A 21,506-nucleotide genomic window follows, 5' to 3' on the forward strand; every position below is an offset into this window, starting at 1 on the left:
CCTTTGTAGCTCCATTGGCTTCTTAGATTGTTGATGATGTTGCTGCCTCCTCTTCTGCTACTAGCAGGAGTGCTAGTGATGTTGGTAGTAGCCCAAAGGAGGAGAAGACAGAGGAGATACGTTTGGATGAGAGTGATATCCTCTTTAGATGATAGTAGATGGATCATACTAGATAGAGCATGATCATTTTGATCTGTAGTTGATGATGATTCATCTCATGGACCATTGACGTTTGAATGACGTATTTATTTTTCACATTAGTATTCACTCTCTTTTTTGATTCTTATGTGACATAATATGAGTCTATGACATCATCATTCATGGCATTCTTTTATGTTGAGTACTCAAATATTGTGAGTTTACAGTCTTTGGTAGTATGGCCTCATCAAATTTCTTCAAATGTTACATGTATAATCTATATTGTTGAGGAATTTAAGTTCTTCTAGTGCAAAGGTTCAACTTACAAATGGTGTTACCCCTTAATATGTGTGTAATATTAAAATATTTCTGAAGATCGACATAAAATCTGTTTTTCGGTTTCATTGTTTTGGCCCCGTGCTGAAACTACTGTTATGCAACTTTGAAATGTGTTTTTGTTTCTTTGTTTCTGAAACTCCTGGCAACTATGATGCCAAAACTATCCAAGTCTCCACTCTGATAAAGAAATTGTAGGTCCTTGCAGCTATTGGTTCTTTATTGAAATACAAGCTACAAGCATAAGTACCACGTGAGACCATTGGACATGCATATCTCTACTTCAATGAAGATGCTTAAGGTGCTTTAATGTTAGATTAAGGGTTCCCACTACCAAAGGGCAGGCAAGCCAAAGATGTAAGATAAGGTGCTTGAGGTTCTAGGTGGATTAGAGGGTTTAGATTTGGGAAGATTGTCCTTGACCATTGAATAATATTGGTCATCAAAGTGAGCTGACTTTGGCATTTTTCTTTTGGATATTTTGCCAACCTGGTTTTAATCCCAGGGGTGAGTCACTTTGCTTCTCACTGATTGGGACTTAATGTTGTTCTGCCCACCTCCTTGCTTCAGTTTTCCATTTCCTTTTTGTTTTGTCACTTGTTAAGACTAATGAGACATGGATAATGGTTCATATGAGTCTATGTCATGGATTTAATTACTAGTATTTTTTGCATTTTCAGTTGCGTTTAAGAGTTCAGCTTTAGTTATTACAGTAAGAATTGTATAGTGGAGCATGATTCAATCTATTTGTAAACTTGTATTACTTGTGTATTATGAATTAAGCTAATTTCATGTATATTTGTTGCCCGATGGCATACGTAAACTATTGCCTGACTGCCTACACGCTATCAACCTGTCTGTTGCGCTACTTGCAACCAGTCTGCCTAGGTGTACTATATCATCAACCAATGCTTTTGTACAAAATTGTTTTTCTATTCTCAGTTTTGTACTATTTCTATAACTGATCAGTCTGATGGTATACAATGTTGTTTTTAGGGTTTCCCACTAGAAATAAGTTCTTGTTCTAGTACGATGAGAAGGCACAGTGGGTGAATATGGAAAGAAGCAATAGGAAATGAAGGTGTTTGTTATACACCCTAGTGGCACTCAATATCATTATATTGTCGTAGAAGTCAAATTAATCAAAAGGAAAGAGAAGATGGTGAGTATCTTTATGAGATTTGAAACAATGTGGGGAGTTAAAGAGTTTGGCCAATATCAGTGATTCAGTTGCTGCATATTTTGTAAATTTGGATGTAGTAACCTATTTTAAGAACTGTTCTGAAGAGATTTCCTTGTATGACTCCAAATATTAGAGCAATGCTAAACTTATGCTAGATATGACATAGCTTTTTAGAAAATGCATACTCTGTATTGTAGCTTTGGTTTCTCCTCAGTCAAATTAATGTTTTGTTATAATAACGTGCTCTTGTTTTTTGTTTTCAGCCTTCTGGGTTCAGTTCACATACACTCTCCATGCTGGTGAATGATGCTCCTGGTGTATTGAATAGAGTGACAGGAGTATTTGCGAGACGGGGCTATAACATCCAGGTTGGAAGCTGTCCCAAGATTCATGTTGACAGACATGCTAAGGGGGATTCTAATGCCATTCTGGTTACTTTAAAAGCAGAATATGCACGTAATTGATAAATTTACAGTGTTTAGAGTACACAATTAGATGGAAGTCACCTATTTGACACTGTTTACAAGCAAGACCGTAGAGGCAGAAAACATCTAGAAGCAGCACTAGGCAGGTTCAAAACTGGGAAACTGTGCAACATGGCATTTTGGGCCTCTTGACATCCTTGTCTGAAACATTTTGGTCGTAGGTTAGAAAGGGCAAGAAGATGAGTTTTATGTGGTCTTTCAAAATCCAAAAGATGCACACACACAAGAACGCACACGTGCACACAAAAAGGGACAAACGCATGTGCGCAGAGTCTCTCTCTGTCTCTCTCTGTGGATGGGAGCCACAAAGGAACACTACATTTGAAGATGGGAGCCAGAGACGGAGGAACGCTACATTTGTAGATGCACTGTATACTATGATATCTGAGGCCGCTATCATTGCCTCTTTAAGGAGGGCTTTGGACCATTGAGACGGGTGATAGACTATGAGGACGAGAGATGTCTTGGCCTTTTCTTATTGGAGCTCCAACGGTGCAGAATAGCATTGTTATGGGATCAGAGGCAACCCTAGCCACTTCCACGCCTCCAGGGAGCAGTTACATACTTTTTCAGTATAGTTGACCCCTCAACCACTGCCACCTTAGACACTACATCTCCTACTGACAGGCGCCATTGAGACACATCATTAGGTGGCATCACAGTAGACAGAGCTACAACATTATGCAAAGCACGATGCTCTAGGATACTTGCTCGGCAATGTAGGCATGCTTAGCGACACATGTGCGTCACGATTGCTCGTTATAGACGAAGATTACCATGATGACTTAGTCGAAGGTAGCTTGCAAAGTCTTGGTGTATTCCATGCATTGAGAGGGAGATACTCTATATTCTTTTCAAATTTTCAATTTTCCATATTTTTCATTTTCCATTTCAATTCATCATGTAGACCTAGACATAATTCTATTTTCTTCTTTGATGAGAGATGATGATACCAATTGTATTAGTTATGGTCTCATAGGCCATTCTTGCCTTCTAGAGACATTAATAGATCTTTCTTTCTTTCTCTCTCTCTTTCACACACACACACACACACACACACACACAGATGTTGCTTTATATTACTGTGTGGGAAACCTTCAAGGTGATGAAAATGCACTATGAAGTGCAAAAGCTAAAATTACAAAAACTTGCACGTCAAAGGGTAAATGCAGATGCAGCTCTCAGATCTTTAAAACTCCCATGGGTATGTTGCCTTTTTAATTCCACCTTGAGCTAGTCGAAGTTGAGAAGAGGTGATGTGATGAGACTATATGGATTCATGGTCGGAAAAGTGGGTAGTACATTTCACGTTGCATGCTGCCTCCTCCAAGTTGCCTTCTCCTCCCCTTGTTTAGATGAAGTCACATTATCTAGCAACATTTGATATTTCAAAGAAAGATTAGACACAATTTATGCATAAAAAGTGCTTAAGCTATGGCCTGCTAAACCGTGTTCTAACATGTATCTATATCAGGATGAAAGCTTTATCAAATCAGCTTGTCAAGAGAAAGCCTTGCACATTTAAGGAGGATGACTTTCACATCAAACTAGTGTTTGCTAAAGAGTGCTCTTTATGGAAGAATATGCATTGTCTCTACGAATTCATTACAATAGGGATAGTTCTACATCATATTTCATGTTACCATATAAATCTTCTGCTTGATATTCCACTATGCAACCACTTTGGTACTTGTCTTGTATCATACGACACTAGGCACGCATGTCGATTTCACATCACAGTGAAATTTGAATGAGAGCTATGGAATGCTCAGTTTGCAGGATTGTGTTTGAGGGAGCCATATAAATATGCTCCTACAACACTTTGGAGATGGGTACCAGGTGTCATGAGGACATGCATTTTTGAAACCTCACTTAAGATGTGGATTAATTTTTAATAACATGATTAAGTAAATGTTACACATGTGAGGTGTAACTGGGGTTAGAGTAAATTTATGAGCCCGGGACTTGAGGATATCACGGGATATCAAAGGCAAAAGTTGTTATAAGTTATGCGGCACAAGTACTTGGTGAAATCTGGTGCCAGTTGTTGGCCTAGGTCATTCATTTGGCCATAAGTATTAGTTGTTGGTGACACTAGAAAAATGACGTTTAATGGTACCTAACGCCAATCTGATGGTCAAAGATGGCGCAGAGACATTTCAATATTTAAAAACTAAAAATTAATATTTAATTATGGATAATGCTAGAAAAACAATTTGTGAAGGCTGCCACTTGTCAAAAATGCCCATGCAAGATTGAAAAACGTCTTTAGAGGTTGAAGAGGCATTTTTAGTGTATTCAGCCTGCAAGAGAGAGGGAGGAGATACTGCTGGTCTGATTTGTAGCCATTGGAGGACCTTCTGAGGCAGCTAGGGGCATGAGAAGACCAATCAACAACAGGTGACAGCATCTACAGGCTGTTGAGATAGGGCAGCAACAGTAAACGACTGACTTTCTTCAGTTCTTTGCATCTACAAGCTGTTGTGGCAGGGCAACAATTGCATTTGATTGATTTTCAGTTATTCTTCACGACAAAACTCTGAATTTTCTCTCTCTACAGCTTTCTCTCTCATCTCCTAGCCATTTTATAGCCTTGCTTTGAAGATCTCAGCATTTGGACCCTTGGAGGTTGAGAAATTGTAAATTTCTATGTTGTAAACTCTAATTTACAGCAGAAATTAGGGTTTAATAGTAGCCTCGGGAAGTGTGCCAGAAATTGGAGGCTTTAAGACTTGGATTAAACAGGTTTGAAGGTGAATTTCAACTAAATTCAGGTGGAGGACTATCTGTAAACGCCCCGAACAACGTAGTATGCTTAACAATTATGATATTCGCTTGTTTTCGAGATTTAATATAAAAGAGAATGAACACTTAAAGCTGAAAATGAAAATTACTCACAAAATTACAGCCATGAAAATGTAAAAGTAATGGAGACAAGATTGAGGGTTGAAGATGGGCAACCCCCCCCGAAGGAATGCATTTCTGCTCAACCCAAGTCCCTTAGGGAAGAGCTCAGTTACAATCAACCTGAGAGTGAGAAGAAGTAATTCTCACTCTCACAAGATCATGCAAAGATGTACAAACACACATGCATTATCTATTATGCAATGATAAGAACTGATTTCTTTACAGTATGAGAGAAGAAAAAGGGAAATTCAGCCTTTCTCCATCGTTGATCAACAGTACATGGATAGGGCTTGCTTCTTGTAGCTAAAATGGAAGAAAGAGCTCGAGGAGGAGGTGTTGTAATGAATTTACAGGCTTGCTGTCCTGTAAAACAACAGTGATAGAAGAGGGAATATGGAGGAATTTGATAATGGAGAAGTGGGGGATGATGATGGGGATGGATGGGGCCAGTTTCTGGCTATCTGTGGGTGCTGTACATGAGTTTACAGCAAAGAAAAATGATGATGAATGAAGAAAAACGAGCTCTTATTTATAGGAGAGGGGAGAGCTAGTACAAAAGGGGAAAGTGGAGTAGCACAAGACAAGTGTCCAGCCACATGTCATGAGATGTGACAAGTGGTGGGACACTTGGAAACTTGTGTGACAAGTGTCTTGACACTTGTCTCTTCTCTATGGCCTTCCTTTTTGGGTTGAATACTGTCAAGAATAGAAACAACCAAATTTAGTAAGCACAGTCAGAGTACAGAACTTACTATTTTTAGAATGACATCCCTATTTTTTAGGACTAGCATTTTTAGGCTAATTCGATGCTCCTAAATTTTAGGGACCTCCTAAAATTTAGGAATCTCCTAAAATTTAGGGACCCCCCCAATATGGGTGTCATATGAAAGCTTTTTCCGTGTACATCGCGAAAATAGTATCCGAATCTTCATGTGACTTTCCTATGCAAAGAAATGTGCATTTCAAGCTTTCAGCCCACACATGCACATTATACAAGCATTTCATGATCATGCCATCTTGTTGATTGTAACTGTTTGTTCTGGTGGATCTAGCCCACACTTCAAGGCATCAATCCTTTCTGTGTGCGAGTCTAACCCTGATATGCGTGAGTTCTAGTCACAGGCGCCCAATCGGGTCATATAGGTGGAAGTGTGAACTATCTTTTCTCTAACCCACCGCGTGGGTCCACCATAACCTGTGACCACTCATCAGTGGCCAGCTCCAATGCACTTTTCTTTATATCTAATTAGTGCAAAGGAAATAAATTTAATAAATCATTATATAGACAAATTAATGAAAAAGGATACAAATTCTGTTTCTATAGAGTTGTGACAGCCCTCTGGCTTTTATTCAGCTGTCCTCAGCTGAAAAGCTTCTTGATATTGCTGTAGAATATTTGGGTAATCCTTCATGAATTTTTCATCTACCCACTGTACATCTGTTGTGGGTAGATTCTTGAATTTTAGTAAGAATTTTCGTGTCACAATGCCACTTCTCGTGGTTCGATCCTTGAGAAACAAAATCTTTTCAAGTTCCAAGAGTTGCTCTTTTTCTTCAACTTCTAGGGGATCTTCAGTAATGGGTTCCTTTGGTTCTGGTCCTATGTAAGGTTTTAGCAAACTTACATGAAAAGCATTGTGTATTTTCCAATGAGTAGGAAGCTCAAGTCGATAAGAAACTTCATTTATTTTCTCAATCACTTTGAAGGGTCCAAAGTATCTACTGGAGAGCTTTGGAAAAGATGAATTTTGACCAGAACCTTGTTTGAGCCTGCTTTTATCAAACTTTAGCAAGACATATTGACCTTTTTCAAAAGCCAAAGGTCTTCTTCGTTTATTTGCTTGCTTCTTTTGTCGCTCTTGCGCAACTTTGATAGTGGCTCGAACTTGATCCATTGTTGTTTTTAAATCTGAAGCAAACTCATCAGCAGCAAAAATCTTATCTTTAGTGCGAATAATTGGAGGAGGAATCACTTTACCCTGTACTATTTCATTTGGAGCTTTCCCTGTGGATGAGTGCACTGTATTGTTGTAAGCAAACTCCAATAATGGAAGATATTTCTCCCATTGTGACTTATGTTCACTAACATAAACTTTCAACATATCCAAAAGAGTGAGATTCATCACCTCTGTTTGGCCGTCAGTTTTTGGGGATGAAAAGCTGAGGAGAACTTTAAAGTGGTTCCCAAATTCTCAAATAAAGCACGCCAAAAGTTACTTGTGAATTTGGAGTCTCTATCTGAAATGATCTCAGAAGGCATACCATGTAATCTGAAGATATGTTGAATGAAAAGTCTTGCAGCTTGTGCGGATTTCAATGTTTTATGACATGGAATAAAATGTGATTGTTTGCTGAATCTATCAATTATGACCCAAATCATATCATGACCTTGAGGTGTTTTTGGAATACCTGAGATGAAATCCATTGTGATAGATTCCCATGGATCTTTGGGCACTGGAAGAGGTTGCAACAATCCTGGAATCTTCTGCCTATCATATTTGGATTTTTGGCATACCAGACAAGCCTCAATGAAGTTATGTGTATCTTTTCGTAATGTTGGCCAATAAAAGTAGCGCTCAATTGCACTTAGAGTGGCTGCCCTCCCTCTATGCCCTGCATAAGGGGGTTCATGACTTTCTTTAAGCACCTTTTGTTGAACAGGAAGAGTGACACAAAGGCGATTGTTCATGAGAAGGTAACCGTCCTTGATGGAATAATCTGGATGAGAACCTCCTTGCTTTTCTCCACATCATTTAGACGGCGGCTTTCAAAGGCTACGGCATGGCCTTCTTGATTTAGCACTGCACCAATACAATCACCGCAAGCATCTGCTTCCACCACAAATGGTTTTATCAGATCTGGAATGATAAGAACAGGTCCAGAAGTAAGAGCTGTTTTCAGCCTTGTGAAGGCTGCATTCTCTTTTTCCTTCCATTGGAAAGAGATCTTTTTCTTTGTAAGGTCATGAAGTGGAGAAGCCATATGTGCAAAATGCTTGATGAAGCGGCGGTAATAAGAACATAAGCCAAGAAACGATCGCACCTCATGTACATCACGAAGATGAGGCCATTCTTGGATTATCCTGATCTTTTCAGGATCCATCTGAATCCCTTCAGAAGAGATGACATGCCCAAGGTAATTTATTTTATGCATGAAAAATTCACTCTTTTTACCATTTACCAAGAGTTGATTTTGTTGTAGTAATTGTAGAACAATTTCCAAGTGTTGATGATGCTCCTCTTCATTTTTGCTAAAGACAAGAATATCATCAAAGAAAGTACCGACATATTGTCGATGCTCTCTAAAGATGCGCTCCATCATTCAATTAAAGGTGGCTGGTGCATTGGTTAATCCGAAAGGAACCACCAAGAATTCATAAAGACCGTATGAAGTGCGGAAAGCAGTTTTGTGTACATCTTGTGGTATTACCCTAATTTGATGATAACCACTCTTTAGATCAATGCGGCTGAAAACCTTTGAGCCTCCTAGACGATCCAAAATGTCGTCAATTCTGGGAATAGGAAACCGATTCTTCACAGTGATTTTGTTGAGGGCTCGATAATCAATGCACATCCTGAATGTGCCATCTTTCTTTTGAACAAGAAGAACCGGTGAACAAAATGGTGAGCTACTTGGCCTAATTAGCCCACGGTTGAGTAGGTCTTCGACTTGCTTTCTGATTTCTTCTTGTTGAGGACGGCTCACACGGTATGGTGCTATATTAGGAGGAGAACTGCCCGGGATAATATCAATATGATGGTCTTCTGGCCTTTCTGGGGGAAGCTGATAAGGAAGATCTTCCGAAAAACAATCTTTATACTTTTCCAAGAGCTGAAGTTGCTCTTGGTTTTCAGCATTCATATTATCTTTTACATCAGTGACATAAAGCAGACAACATTGAACACAATCCTTAATTGCTCTAGAGACTTGCATATGGCTTACCATAGGTATGGTGTCTCCAGAAACTCCAGCTTGGATCTCGTACTTCTTGCCTTTGTTGGTGAGTTCTACCTTCTTTTTCTGAGAGAAGATGGTTGAATCTACTCTATGATTCCAGGGCATGCCAAGAATCACATCGCAACCATCAAGGTCTCCGATACAGAAGGTATCTTCGTCACTGTAGCCTTGAATTTGAAACTTGAGCTTGCCAATGTAGGGTATCACAGTCTTCACTGTGTCACCTTCATCAGCATTCAAAGCTTGGCGAACTTCTGCCGGAGTGTCCATCTCTTCATTCTTTAATCCAAGCTCTTTAGCTAATTGCAAGGAAATAATATTTTCATTCGCCCCAAGATCTATCAAGAATAGTGCTTGCTTACCTTGGAACTGTCCCCAAGCTTTTAATAATTTGCGCGTCTCTGGAGTGTGAGTTGTGTTTGCAACTACATCACTAATAGCATTGATTTTCACTGGCGACTTAGGCTTGTTGTCAGAAACCTTGCTTTGTCCCTTGTTTGGACATTGCTTCGCTATGTGGCCTGTTTGTCCACATTTAAAGCACTTCCCTTCTTTCATGAAGCGTTGCTTTTCTTCTTCGGAAAGCTGCTTTGCTTGTGGGTATAGATTGGAGCGAAATTGAGGAGCATTAGGAGGTGCATAGGTCTTCATCTTCTTTTGATTTGATGGTTGCTTTTGCCACTGTTTTTGTCCTTCATTTGGGGCTGAATACTCCTCGTCATCAGCTACTCTCTTCTTATCATTCTTTTGGAATGATTTGTTGCCATTGTGCTCCATTTCCCATGTCTCAGCATGGTCAATGAGTTCCCTGAGATGAACTTGATCTTCTTTTCAAGTTGAGATAGTGACTTAGTCTTCTTCTTCTTCTTATGCCTTCGTCCATGCTCGGATCTTGAGGTTGAAGATGATGAAGTGCTTGATGGGGATAAAGATGGAGACGAGGGTGAAGAATGTCGACGCCTTTGACGATGATGAGGTCTTCCACGAGAAGGGTGAGACTCTTCATTACTAGAAGAGGATCCATCAGAATAGGCGCCATATGACTTTGAAGAAGAGGATGAGCTTCGACGCGATCTCTTTCTTTGTCTTGAAGTAGAATGGGACTGCCTCTTAGAAGTAGTTGGACTTCTTGATCGGCTCCTTTCATTGGTATGGCTTTGTCTCCTTGAAGTAGATGGGCTTCTTTCCTTGAATTCTTTGGGATTCTCAACTTTTTCTAGTTTGAGAAGTTGCTCACGAATTTGCTGATTCTCCTCTCTAAGACTTTGAATGGCTTGAAGGATAGCACTCGATTGATCCATTGAGACTAAAGAAAAAAAAAAATGCTCAAGCACTCAATGCAAGGGCTGAAAACAAACAAACTTATAGTTGTAAGCACTACCAGTGTTGGGGGTGAGGACCGAGCCAAAGCTCTGATACCACTGTAAACGCCCCGAACAACGTAGTATGCTTAACAATTATGATATTCGCTTGTTTTCGAGATTTAATATAAAAGAGAATGAACACTTAAAGCTGAAAATGAAAATTACTCACAAAATTACAGCCATGAAAATGTAAAAGTAATGGAGACAAGATTGAGGGTTGAAGATGGGCAACCCCCCCCGAAGGAATGCATTTCTGCTCAACCCAAGTCCCTTAGGGAAGAGCTCAGTTACAATCAACCTGAGAGTGAGAAGAAGTAATTCTCACTCTCACAAGATCATGCAAAGATGTACAAACACACATGCATTATCTATTATGCAATGATAAGAACTGATTTCTTTACAGTATGAGAGAAGAAAAAGGGAAATTCAGCCTTTCTCCATCGTTGATCAACAGTACATGGATAGGGCTTGCTTCTTGTAGCTAAAATGGAAGAAAGAGCTCGAGGAGGAGGTATTGTAATGAATTTACAGGCTTGCTGTCCTGTAAAACAACAGTGATAGAAGAGGGAATATGGAGGAATTTGATAATGGAGAAGTGGGGGATGATGATGGGGATGGATAGGGCCAGTTTCTGGCTATCTGTGGGTGCTGTACATGAGTTTACAGCAAAGAAAAATGATGATGAATGAAGAAAAACGAGCTCTTATTTATAGGAGAGGGGAGAGCTAGTACAAAAGGGGAAAGTGGAGTAGCACAAGACAAGTGTCCAGCCACATGTCATGAGATGTGACAAGTGGTGGGACACTTGGAAACTTGTGTGACAAGTGTCTTGACACTTGTCTCTTCTCTATGGCCTTCCTTTTTGGGTTGAATACTGTCAAGAATAGAAACAACCAAATTTAGTAAGCACAGTCAGAGTACAGAACTTACTATTTTTAGAATGACATCCCTATTTTTTAGGACTAGCATTTTTAGGCTAATTCGATGCTCCTAAATTTTAGGGACCTCCTAAAATTTAGGAATCTCCTAAAATTTAGGGACCCCCCCAATATGGGTGTCATATGAAAGCTTTTTCCGTGTACATCGCGAAAATAGTATCCGAATCTTCATGTGACTTTCCTATGCAAAGAAATGTGCATTTCAAGCTTTCAGCCCACACATGCACATTATACAAGCATTTCATGATCATGCCATCTTGTTGATTGTAACTGTTTGTTCTGGTGGATCTAGCCCACACTTCAAGGCATCAATCCTTTCTGTGTGCGAGTCTAACCCTGATATGCGTGAGTTCTAGTCACAGGCGCCCAATCGGGTCATATAGGTGGAAGTGTGAACTATCTTTTCTCTAACCCACCGCGTGGGTCCACCATAACCTGTGACCACTCATCAGTGGCCAGCTTCAATGCACTTTTCTTTATATCTAATTAGTGCAAAGGAAATAAATTTAATAAATCATTATATAGACAAATTAATGAAAAAGGATACAAATTCTGTTTCTATAGAGTTGTGACACTATCCGATCATTGAACTTGGGGCATTTCCATCGTCTATGAAGTGGGTGAAGGCCAATTAAGTGCTCGAATTAAGGGGCAAAATAGACTGAAGACTTGCTGGTCACTTTGGACAGCAAGGGGAGTTTGGATTGCGAAGGGGATCGAGAGAATCCCATTGTAAATCAACTTCTTCTTCAATAAAGCTAAAGAAATACCGAAAGGGGCGCCAATTTTGGGGCCAATCGGGTGTCCATTGTCCAAGACCAGTAGGTAAATTCGTATTTTCAGATTTGCATTATTTGTTTGCTGTTCTAATTAAGTTGTAATCAGGGATTTACCACCCATCCACCGAAGGAAGGCTGGTTACATGGTTCCGTTGCCGGGACACCATGAAATCCTTTGAATTGTGGGCCCGTGGTACTTGATTGCAACTTGGGACTATTGCATTATTGCTGAAATTGTTCTCAGCAGTGAATTGCAGCAAGCATGTCTTCACATGGTGATACGGGATCAAGTGGAGAGGATACATCACTCCTTGGTCAATCACGTGGTGAAGGGGGAAATGCAATGATTGATGTTCGGCATGGTTCTCAGCGTGGACATCATGTTGAAAATATGGGAAATGTCCCAAATGTTGGCACTTCAATGCATAAAGAAGCTGATGACCAACAAGCAGTTGAAGAATTTGATGATAGCTTCAAGGATCAAATGTATACAACAACAAATCTTTTTACTGAATTGGCAAAGGATCCCCAATTTACTTGATTCTTGAATGCCCCAAAGAAGGACATCAAAGGCAAAGAGAAGAAGACATCTTCTATAGCTGTGGGATAGCCACAAGAATCGAAGGAAATGCCTAAGTCTTCTTTAGAAGAGCCCAAAATGCTTGATGAGCACAAACAGTTGGTATCCGTGGGGCAGTAAGTGCAAATGTATGGCGAACTTGGTAGTGCCAATCCATGGGAACATGGGCAGCAAGGAAATTATGCACATGCAAGCATGGGACAATAAGGATACTTTGGTGGTGGTACCATTTTTCTGTTAGCAGTCATGTTTGTCATGCCTTGTCATCTCCTGCCTGTGAGCCTCAGTCTGAGTCAGATGAGGACTTTAGGAGCTCTGACTTGTCTATCACTTGTTTTGATGGAGGAGGTAGCTCATTCTAGAGCACTCAGTTTATTGCATTTCAGTGCATTTTCTCCTCCAGTCGGGATTTTATGTGCATTTCCCGGGGCAGTTTCTGCATTCTTCAGCTTGCCTCACGTGCCGGACATTGTCCACCCTTTCCGGGATTTTTCTGAGCATTCTTGGCATTTTTACCAGCATTAAATGCTGGTCGGACATATTTATGGCCTCAAATTTCAGGTCGGCCTTTTTTTTGGGTTTTTTGGCTATTTATAGCCATTTCCCACTTGGCAGTCAGTTGTATTATCATCTTCCCTCCTCCTTTGGCAGGTGCACACTCCGACTCTGTCATCTTCCTCCGTCTTCGGTGCTGCCGTCATCATCAGTCTGACTTGGAGCCCTCACTGACGCTTTGGGCTGCGTGCAGGGGCTGATCAGTCCACAGTTTTGTATTCAGCATTCATTTCAGTCAGTGCAGATTTTCTTCCTTCATTTTCTGCTCTCTCTCTCTCTCTCCTCCTCTGTGTTCGTGTTCTTCTTCCGTTGCGCACTCTCACATGGTATCATCGCCTGATTGAGAGCACGGAGGACATACCCTCAGGAGTGAGATACCTTACTGCTGCTGCCATGTGATCAACAACTGCCAGGCGACTTCTTCAGGAGGCCTTCCAGCCTGCGTTTTCCTGTCCACGCTGTCTGCAGAGGCTGCCACGTCATCCAGCGACGCAGAAACCCTGCGTTTTCCACCAGGCTGTCCCTCCTTCTGCTGGGCGACCTCTCTACAGGCTGTGTTTTGCTGTTCTGCTAGTCGTTTCCACTCCAGGCGGCACATTTCCTGCTGGCGACTTCTTTTCGGGCTGTTTCCTGGTGCTGGTGGTCTCTTTTCTGGTGATCGTCATCAGTTATCTTTGCGTTTTGCAGATCCAGGTGTTTGTAGGCATTCTCAGCCTGCGTCTTGGTGGTTGGTGACCACACTGCTGGTCATATTTCGACTTCGGCACAGTTTTCTTTGGTGTTTGGTGTTTTGCAGATTGGAAGATGTCTTCTCATCAGTTTACAGGCTTTGATGACTCAGATGACGAGCTTTTGTCTCAACACTCATCTGAATGGAGGCGTGATTTTTATCACGAGGACCGTCGTCCGGAGTCTATTCCTCTTTCCCGTCCCCCTTCTATTCATGTATCTCGGCGATCCCCTTCCAGTGGGCCGAAGATGCAGCCTTTGGTACCCCCTGTACAGGTACTCGTACTTCCTCAGCTGCCCAAAGAGGACCGGTTGGATGGCTCCAACTTTTCTCTATGGTCGTGCAAGGTGGAGTGTATCTTGGACTCCTTCGATCTTTGGGAGCTTGTTTCTGTTCCTATTCCCCGGCCTCAGGTGGATCCCGCAGATGGGACATCTATGGATCGTGCAGCCTTATGGGATCGGCTCAATTCTAGAGCCAGATCTTTCCTCTTTCTGAGTTTGCAGGATTCTGTCCTTGTTCATGTTCACAGGTTGAAGACTGCAGCAGACGTGTGGAGAAAGCTCGCGTCTCTCTATCAACAGAAGACGTTTGCCCACCGGATATCTCTTGAAAAGAAGTTGCGGATGCTCGCTATTGATGATAGTCCTTCCATGAAGGACCACATCAACAGATTACAGGATATGAGGGATAAGCTTGCATCCCTCGGTCGGACGATATCTTCTGAAGACATGGCTATGATTCTTTTGACTCAGCTGCCATCGCCTTGGTTTGATGTCTTCTACACCAGCCTTCTTACATCGAGGACCCGTGAGAAGCTTCTATGGGAGGAGCTATCCCCGCTTGTCTTGGAGCATGACGAGCGACTCAGAGAGGTCAGTGCTAGTGGATCCGACTCCACTAGAGCCTTTGTTGCAGGTTCGGGAGGACAGAAGAAGAAGAAGAAGTCAAAGGCTAAGAAGAAGGACAGTTCTTTAGGCTCTGACTCAGATTCAGAGCGCCCGAAGTGCCCACACTGTGGGCAAGGGACACATCCTGAGGAGAAATGCTGGAAGAAGTACCCTCACCTTCGTCCGGGAGCGACGGGTGGATCTACATCGGAGCCTTCTTCTACCTCTACACCAGTTGTTACCCATGAGTCAGTGTTCCTTCATATCCATGCTTTGGAGGAGGATCCTTCTTCCGTGGCTGCAGTATGTTCTGCGCAGCCTTGGTTAGTGGACAGTGGTGCTTCGAGTCATATGACTCCCCGAGGTGATTTGTTACAGGATCTCCGTCCATCAGAGGGTTCAGTCACTGTTGGTGACATTTTATTGGTGCCTATTAGTGGTGTTGGCACATTGCTTTTGTTTACCGACCGACCTTCGAGCTCCTTTTCACAGGCCCTACATGTTCCGGATTTGGGCCTTCTCCTCCTCTCAGTTTATGGCCTTACGAGGCTTGGCACACGAGTGATCTTCACCGAGCATACCGTTGTTATTGAGGATTCTCTTACAGGAGCTGTCTTATCTACAGGTTGGCAGGAGAGCGGGCTTTACAAGCTCCATTCCCCTTCTTTGATGCAGGGTCCTCCGAGGCAGTCTATTGCTACACCCGTTCCCGCTTGTGCACCTTCTATTCCACAGGTTTCTTCCCATCCCCCACCTTCTCCTCCGGTGGTTCCCTCGTACCCCCCATCCCTTTCAGAGGGGGACGATCTCGGTGATGCGGCTGTGGATTCCCTGGCCCCTAGTGTTTTAGAGGGGGATTCCCAGGATCGTGAGGAGCTCCTTCAGCAGCAGTCTACATCGACGGACTTCATCGACCTTGGCATTCCTCTTGCCACCCTAGGATCCGTTTCTCCCTTGGCCTTCCGCCACATCCAGGATCTGAGAGGGGGTGTTAGCAGTCATGTTTGTCATGCCTTGTCATCTCCTGCCTGTGAGCCTCAGTCTGAGTCAGATGAGGACTTTAGGAGCTCTGACTTGTCTATCACTTGTTTTGACGGAGGAGGTAGCTCATTCTAGAGCACTCAGTTTATTGCATTTCAGTGCATTTTCTCCTCCAGTCAGGATTTTATGTGCATTTCCCGGGGTAGTTTCTGCATTCTTCAGCTTGCCTCACGTGCCGGACATTGTCCACCCTTTCCGGGATTTTTCTGAGCATTCTTGGCATTTTTACCAGCATTAAACGCTGGTCGGACATATTTATGGCCTCAAATTTCAGGTCGGCCATTTTTTGGGTTTTTTGGCTATTTATAGCCATTTCCCACTTGGCAGTCAGTTGTATTATCATCTTCCCTCCTCCTTTGGCAGGTGCACACTCCGACTCCGTCATCTTCCTCCGTCTTCGGTGCTGCCGTCATCATCAGTCTGACTTGGAGCCCTCACTGATGCTTTGGGCTGCGTGCAGGGGCTGATCAGTCCACAGTTTTGTATTCAGCATTCATTTCAGTCAGTGCAGATTTTCTTCCTTCATTTTCTGCTCTCTCTCTCTCCTCCTCTGTGTTCGTGTTCTTTCGTTGCGCACTCACATTTTCATGCTATGGTTGGACATGCACCGCATACGGGAATGTATGGCACAAATCCCTATGGTATGAAGCAGCCAATGCATGGCTCACAACACCCAATGTATCTGGCTAATGCAATTGGAATGCCTAATCCCATGTATGGCGGCATAGGCATAATGCTTGGGGCACAAAGGGGGCCATATGGATATGCATCGGCACTCCCAGGGACTGTTGAAGCACAAGGATTTGGTGCTGGTCATGTAAGTGCTTTAGATAATGTTGGTTTTATGCAAATACAGCCAATGCACCCTTTTTGTAGCAGCCCGTTTATGATATCTTGACTCCCATAGGTCCGCCGAAGGACTATAATGAAGGTGGCAAAAGCGTGAAGTTTGAGCCTTTTAGTGGTACACAAGATAGGTTGAAGGCACTTGTTTTAATTCAGCAGTTTGATGCAGCCTATTTTGGAGGTAACTTTATAGAGGCATCTAAGATACGCAAGGCAGCCACATTTTTGAAGGGAAATTCATTGCAGTGGTGGTCTAGACTTCTTATTCAAGGGAAGTCACCTACCACTTGGATCCAGTTCAAGTAAATGTTTGCTTCAAATTGGTTGACAAGTACCTTTGAAGTAGACATTATGACAGCTTGGAATTAGTTGAATTCCAAAGACTGTGAGAACTTGGATCATTATAATAAGAAGTTTTGGGATGTATTGTTGCTAGTTACTTCTTATCGCACAATACCCCTCCATGAGCAGGTGAAGAAGTATATTTGTGGTTTGCCAAAGGGTATTCGGGATTTAGCATTAAGTCCACTGTTTTCAACATGTCTCAGCTTGTAGAAATTGCTACAACAGCCGACACATTGCTGTGTGGAAAGGATGCAGGATTCCACGATGATGATGCCAAGTCACATATCAAAGAGACAAAGGTTGAGAAAAAGGGTAAATCTGAAAATTAGGGCAGATTTGAAAAGTTGAAGGAAAAGATGACTTTAGATCCTGTGCTTGTGTTGCCCGATCTAAGGAAGTCATTCATAGTTGAATGTGATACATGTGGTAACAGCATTGGGACTGTTCTTATGCAAGACGACCGAGTTGTGGCTTATGAGAGCAGATTCTCCATGGTGCAGAAAAGAATTTGTAAGTCTATGAGAAAGAGCTCTTGACTGTAATTCATGCACTGTTTACGTGGAAGCATTATTTGTTGGAGGTTGATTTTATAGTGCAGACAGACCATCAAACTTTGAGGTTCTTTTTGATGCAGACAAAGTTGTCAGAGAAGCATATGAGATTGGCAAATTTTCTCTCTATATTTCAGATCATACATATTGATGGTAAAAAGAATGTTGTGGCTGATGCATTGTCACGTAAGCCATAAATTTCAGCTGTCAGCATGGTGTATCATATTGAGTTGGATGCCATGAAAGAGCAATATATTACTGATTCAGGCTTTGCTAATGTTGATGATTAGCTTTGCAATGGCCAAAGGTATGGACACTTTGTGGTAAGAGATGGATTTTTGATGATGTATGAATGACTGTGTCTTACAAAGTAGTTAAGGCCTAGAGTTATCATTGAAAGTCATGCTCCTCTGTATGCTAGTAGGTAAAGCATGATAGGCAAAAGATGTCGGGTTTGTTGCAGCCCTTGCCTATTCCAAATAGGCCTTGGCAGAGCATTGCAATGGACTTTATTTTTGAACTTCTTAAGACACCTACAAGGAATGATGGGATATGGACTATCATTTGCAGGTTTAGCAACAAGCCTATTTCATTCCGGTGAGGAAGAAAATAGAGGTTGGTCATATGGCACAATTGTTTTTGTAGCACATCTTTAAGTATCATGGTACGCCAAAGTCGATCATTAGTGATCGAGACCTTCGGATGACTAGTTTATTTTGGAAGGACTCGTTTGAGAATATGGGTACCACATTGAAATTTTCATCATTCTTCGATTCGTAGATATATGGTTAGTTTGAGAAAGTAAATTCCACAGTGTTAGATCTTTTGAGGTGCTATGTTTAAAACATCAAGACACAGTGGGAGCAGTATTTGTCCTTGGTTGAGTTTTTGCTTATAACAACACAGTGCATAGTTCTACAGGCAAAGCTCCATTTGAGGTGGTTGAGGGTGGCAAGAAGGTACCACCTATTCTGCAAATTAAGGATAAGATCTTTGAGGTTGATCGTTATGCGGAAAACTTGGATGTAGCCTATACAAAGATAAAATATGCACTTCAGAGATCGCAAGAAAAGCAAAAGAGAACAGCTGATCGCCACAAACGTTCTTTGTAGTTTGCAGAGGGTGATTATGTATTGCTGCGTTTTGAAAAGGCAATGCTGAAAAAAATGAAAGAAAGAGAAAGATTGTATTCGAAGTTGAGTATGAGATACTATGGGCCCTTCCAGGTGTTGGAGAAGATCAATGATGTGGCATATCGGCTGAAATTACCTCCACATTGGCGGATACACAATCCCTTTCATGTCAGTTTGTTGAGGCCTTTTCATGGTGATATGCTAGAGGATATGTCTGCTGAAATTCAACGGGGGGTTAAAGAGCTTGATGAAATACTAGTACTAGAGCAGAGTTTGGCACACAAAGAAAGGAAGATCAGAGGTAAGGGTTCTAGAAGCTACGTGGTGAAGTTTCAGAATTATTCACCAATGGATGCCAAATGGATGGAGGAGGATGACTTGGCAGACTATCCTTAATTGTTGCAGCTTTACCTTGAGGCTTTCCAGTTAGAGCCGACTTTAGTTCGTGCTCAATCAGGTTCAGTAGAGTAGAGTCCAAAGTACTACTTGATGCTTGTGAGGGAGCTAGCAGCTCCGCTGCTTAGTAATGGATAGCTCTAGAAGTAGTGGACCTCGAATGTATTCAACATACATTTAGGGTACTGTAGTTGAACAATATATTTCTCAGGAGATCACTATTCAGTGTACTAGTCACTATGTTTGGTATGTAGATTGATATGGTTTTCACTGCAACCCTGAAACTGTACATTTGCATCCGTTATGCTCGGTGTGTAATTATTTATGCTTGGTATGACTTTGGTTATGCTTGGTGTAGTATCAGTTAATGATCATCGAGGGTTGATTATCAAATGTTGGTTTTCAGCACATGATCATTAATATTCAGTGGTATTCAGCTGGTTTTGTGGACAACAACACGTCTTGTGATGCCATAGATGTTTCAACCATGGTTTATACTTGGTTTTTGCTATACTATGGTTTGGTTTTGCTAGATGAGTTGAGCTCATGAGAAATGGATATGTCACATGATAATCTGGCAGTGTTTTTGAGATTCTTTATGAGTCTTATGTTATGTTATTTTGGCTGGTTATTTTTAGCATATGTTGGGCATATGGAATGGTTGAATAGCAGTGCACAATGTTGTATTGAGTATGATGCTCTATGGAAATTCCAGTGTAGTACTTTACTTTTGATGCATTTGACAGTGCAATCGAGGACGATTGCACGGATTTTAAGGGGAGGGTTGTCATGAGGATATGCATTTTTGAAACCTCACTTAACATGTGGATTAATTTTTAATCACATGATTAAGTAAATGTTACACATGTGAGGTGCAATTTTGGGGTTAGAGTAAATTTACGAGATTGGGACCCGTGGAAATCACGGGATGTCAAAGGCAAAAGTTGCTATAAGTTATGCCGCACAGGTACTTGGTAGTATCTGGTACCAGTTGTTGGCCTAGGCCATTCATTTGGCCATAAGTATCAGTTGTTGGTGACACTAGAAAAGTGGCGTTTAATGGTACCTAACGCCAATCTGATGGTCAAAGATGGCGCAGAGATTCTCGGAACATCGTTGTACTCGTACGTAGTACGAATTGGTTCGTATTATACGGTTCGTATCGTACTGTACTGTACGAAATCGTATGAAAAAACAAGTTTTTTTTTTGCGTGGTTGTTGTTGTTGGTGGTGGTTTGGGTTGTAGACTATTGTTGTTGTTGTGGTGGTGGTGATTTTGTAGCCTTGATCGATCAACCAAGAAAGGGGGTGGAAGCTTGATTAGACTCCTCATACATGTTTTGTTATGATTTATCCTAGAGTCAAAGGCCATACATAAGGTATTCAAGTAGTTCCAAATGTTTCTAATTGATGTCTCATCATTTTTTACAATATGTTAGTGTCATCAATAAATAAATTCAGCACCATTTGAGAATCATCAAGTAGCTTAATCCTATTGATTTTACCTTTGTTCATAGCTCATTTTGCAACACCCAACCCAAAGCATTAGTACACATTGCTAATAAAACTAGGCCAGAGGATAGCTTGGCCTAATGTATCTTCTGAGAGTACACGAATTAGTGAATGTACCATCGGTAGCTGCTTTAGCCTTAGCAATGCCAAACAAAACCATAACAAAATTCATAAATTCTTTACCAAAACCTTTGGTGGTTTGTTTGGTAATTGTTGGTCTCACAGGTCATTTTGGCCTCTTGTAGACGTTAATAAAGCATCTCATATCATTTCATCTCTCTCTCTCTCTCTCTCTCTCTCTCTCTCTCTCTCTCTCTCGGATACATGCCTCTTATTTATATGATCATTCATGTATGATGTATCCACTTCTATGTATGTACTTGTAAGTTGTAGCGCATGCTGCATATGCCATAGAGGTTTTGGCGTGTTACTCTCAAGTATTCATCTTATATACTCCAATAGCATTGCTATTTAGACTCTTAATATCTGTTCTTAGTTCAAAATAATGAAGTTAATTTTTTTTTCGTACTAATATCGTACTGTACCTTATAAAATCTTAAGGTATCATTTAGTATCGTATTTTATCGTACCGTACCATACCGTACTTTTCGTACCTGACAACTATGTCTTGGAAGTGGAAGGTGCCTAGCCAATTTAATTATTGGCCAGTCAGCTTATTTTTTAGGGAACCGAAATAATTATTAGATTAAATTTCAGTATTTAAAGACTAAAAATTAATATTTAATTATGGATAATGTTAGAAAAACCATTTGTGAAGGTTGCCACTTGTCAAAAATGCCCATGCAAGATTGAAAAGTCAGCCTGCAAGAGGGAGGGAGG

General features: G+C 41.4%; 1 protein-coding gene across 1 annotated transcript in view; it reads left to right on the forward strand.

Moving 5' to 3' along the window:
• Window positions 1–21,506, forward strand: part of LOC148014196 (acetolactate synthase small subunit 1, chloroplastic-like) — a 100,632-nt gene that overhangs the window by 45,386 nt on the left and 33,740 nt on the right. Inside the window, exon 8 of the mRNA XM_087666277.1 lies at window positions 1,921–2,025. Coding sequence (XP_087522403.1) covers window positions 1,921–2,025 — 105 coding nt within the window. The remainder of the gene's footprint in view (window positions 1–1,920; window positions 2,026–21,506) is intronic.

The sequence above is a fragment of the Lygodium microphyllum genome, chromosome 25 (assembly GCF_053477565.2).
Source record: "Lygodium microphyllum isolate KBCC chromosome 25, Lygodium_microphyllum_v1.1.10, whole genome shotgun sequence".
NCBI lineage: Eukaryota > Viridiplantae > Streptophyta > Polypodiopsida > Schizaeales > Lygodiaceae > Lygodium > Lygodium microphyllum.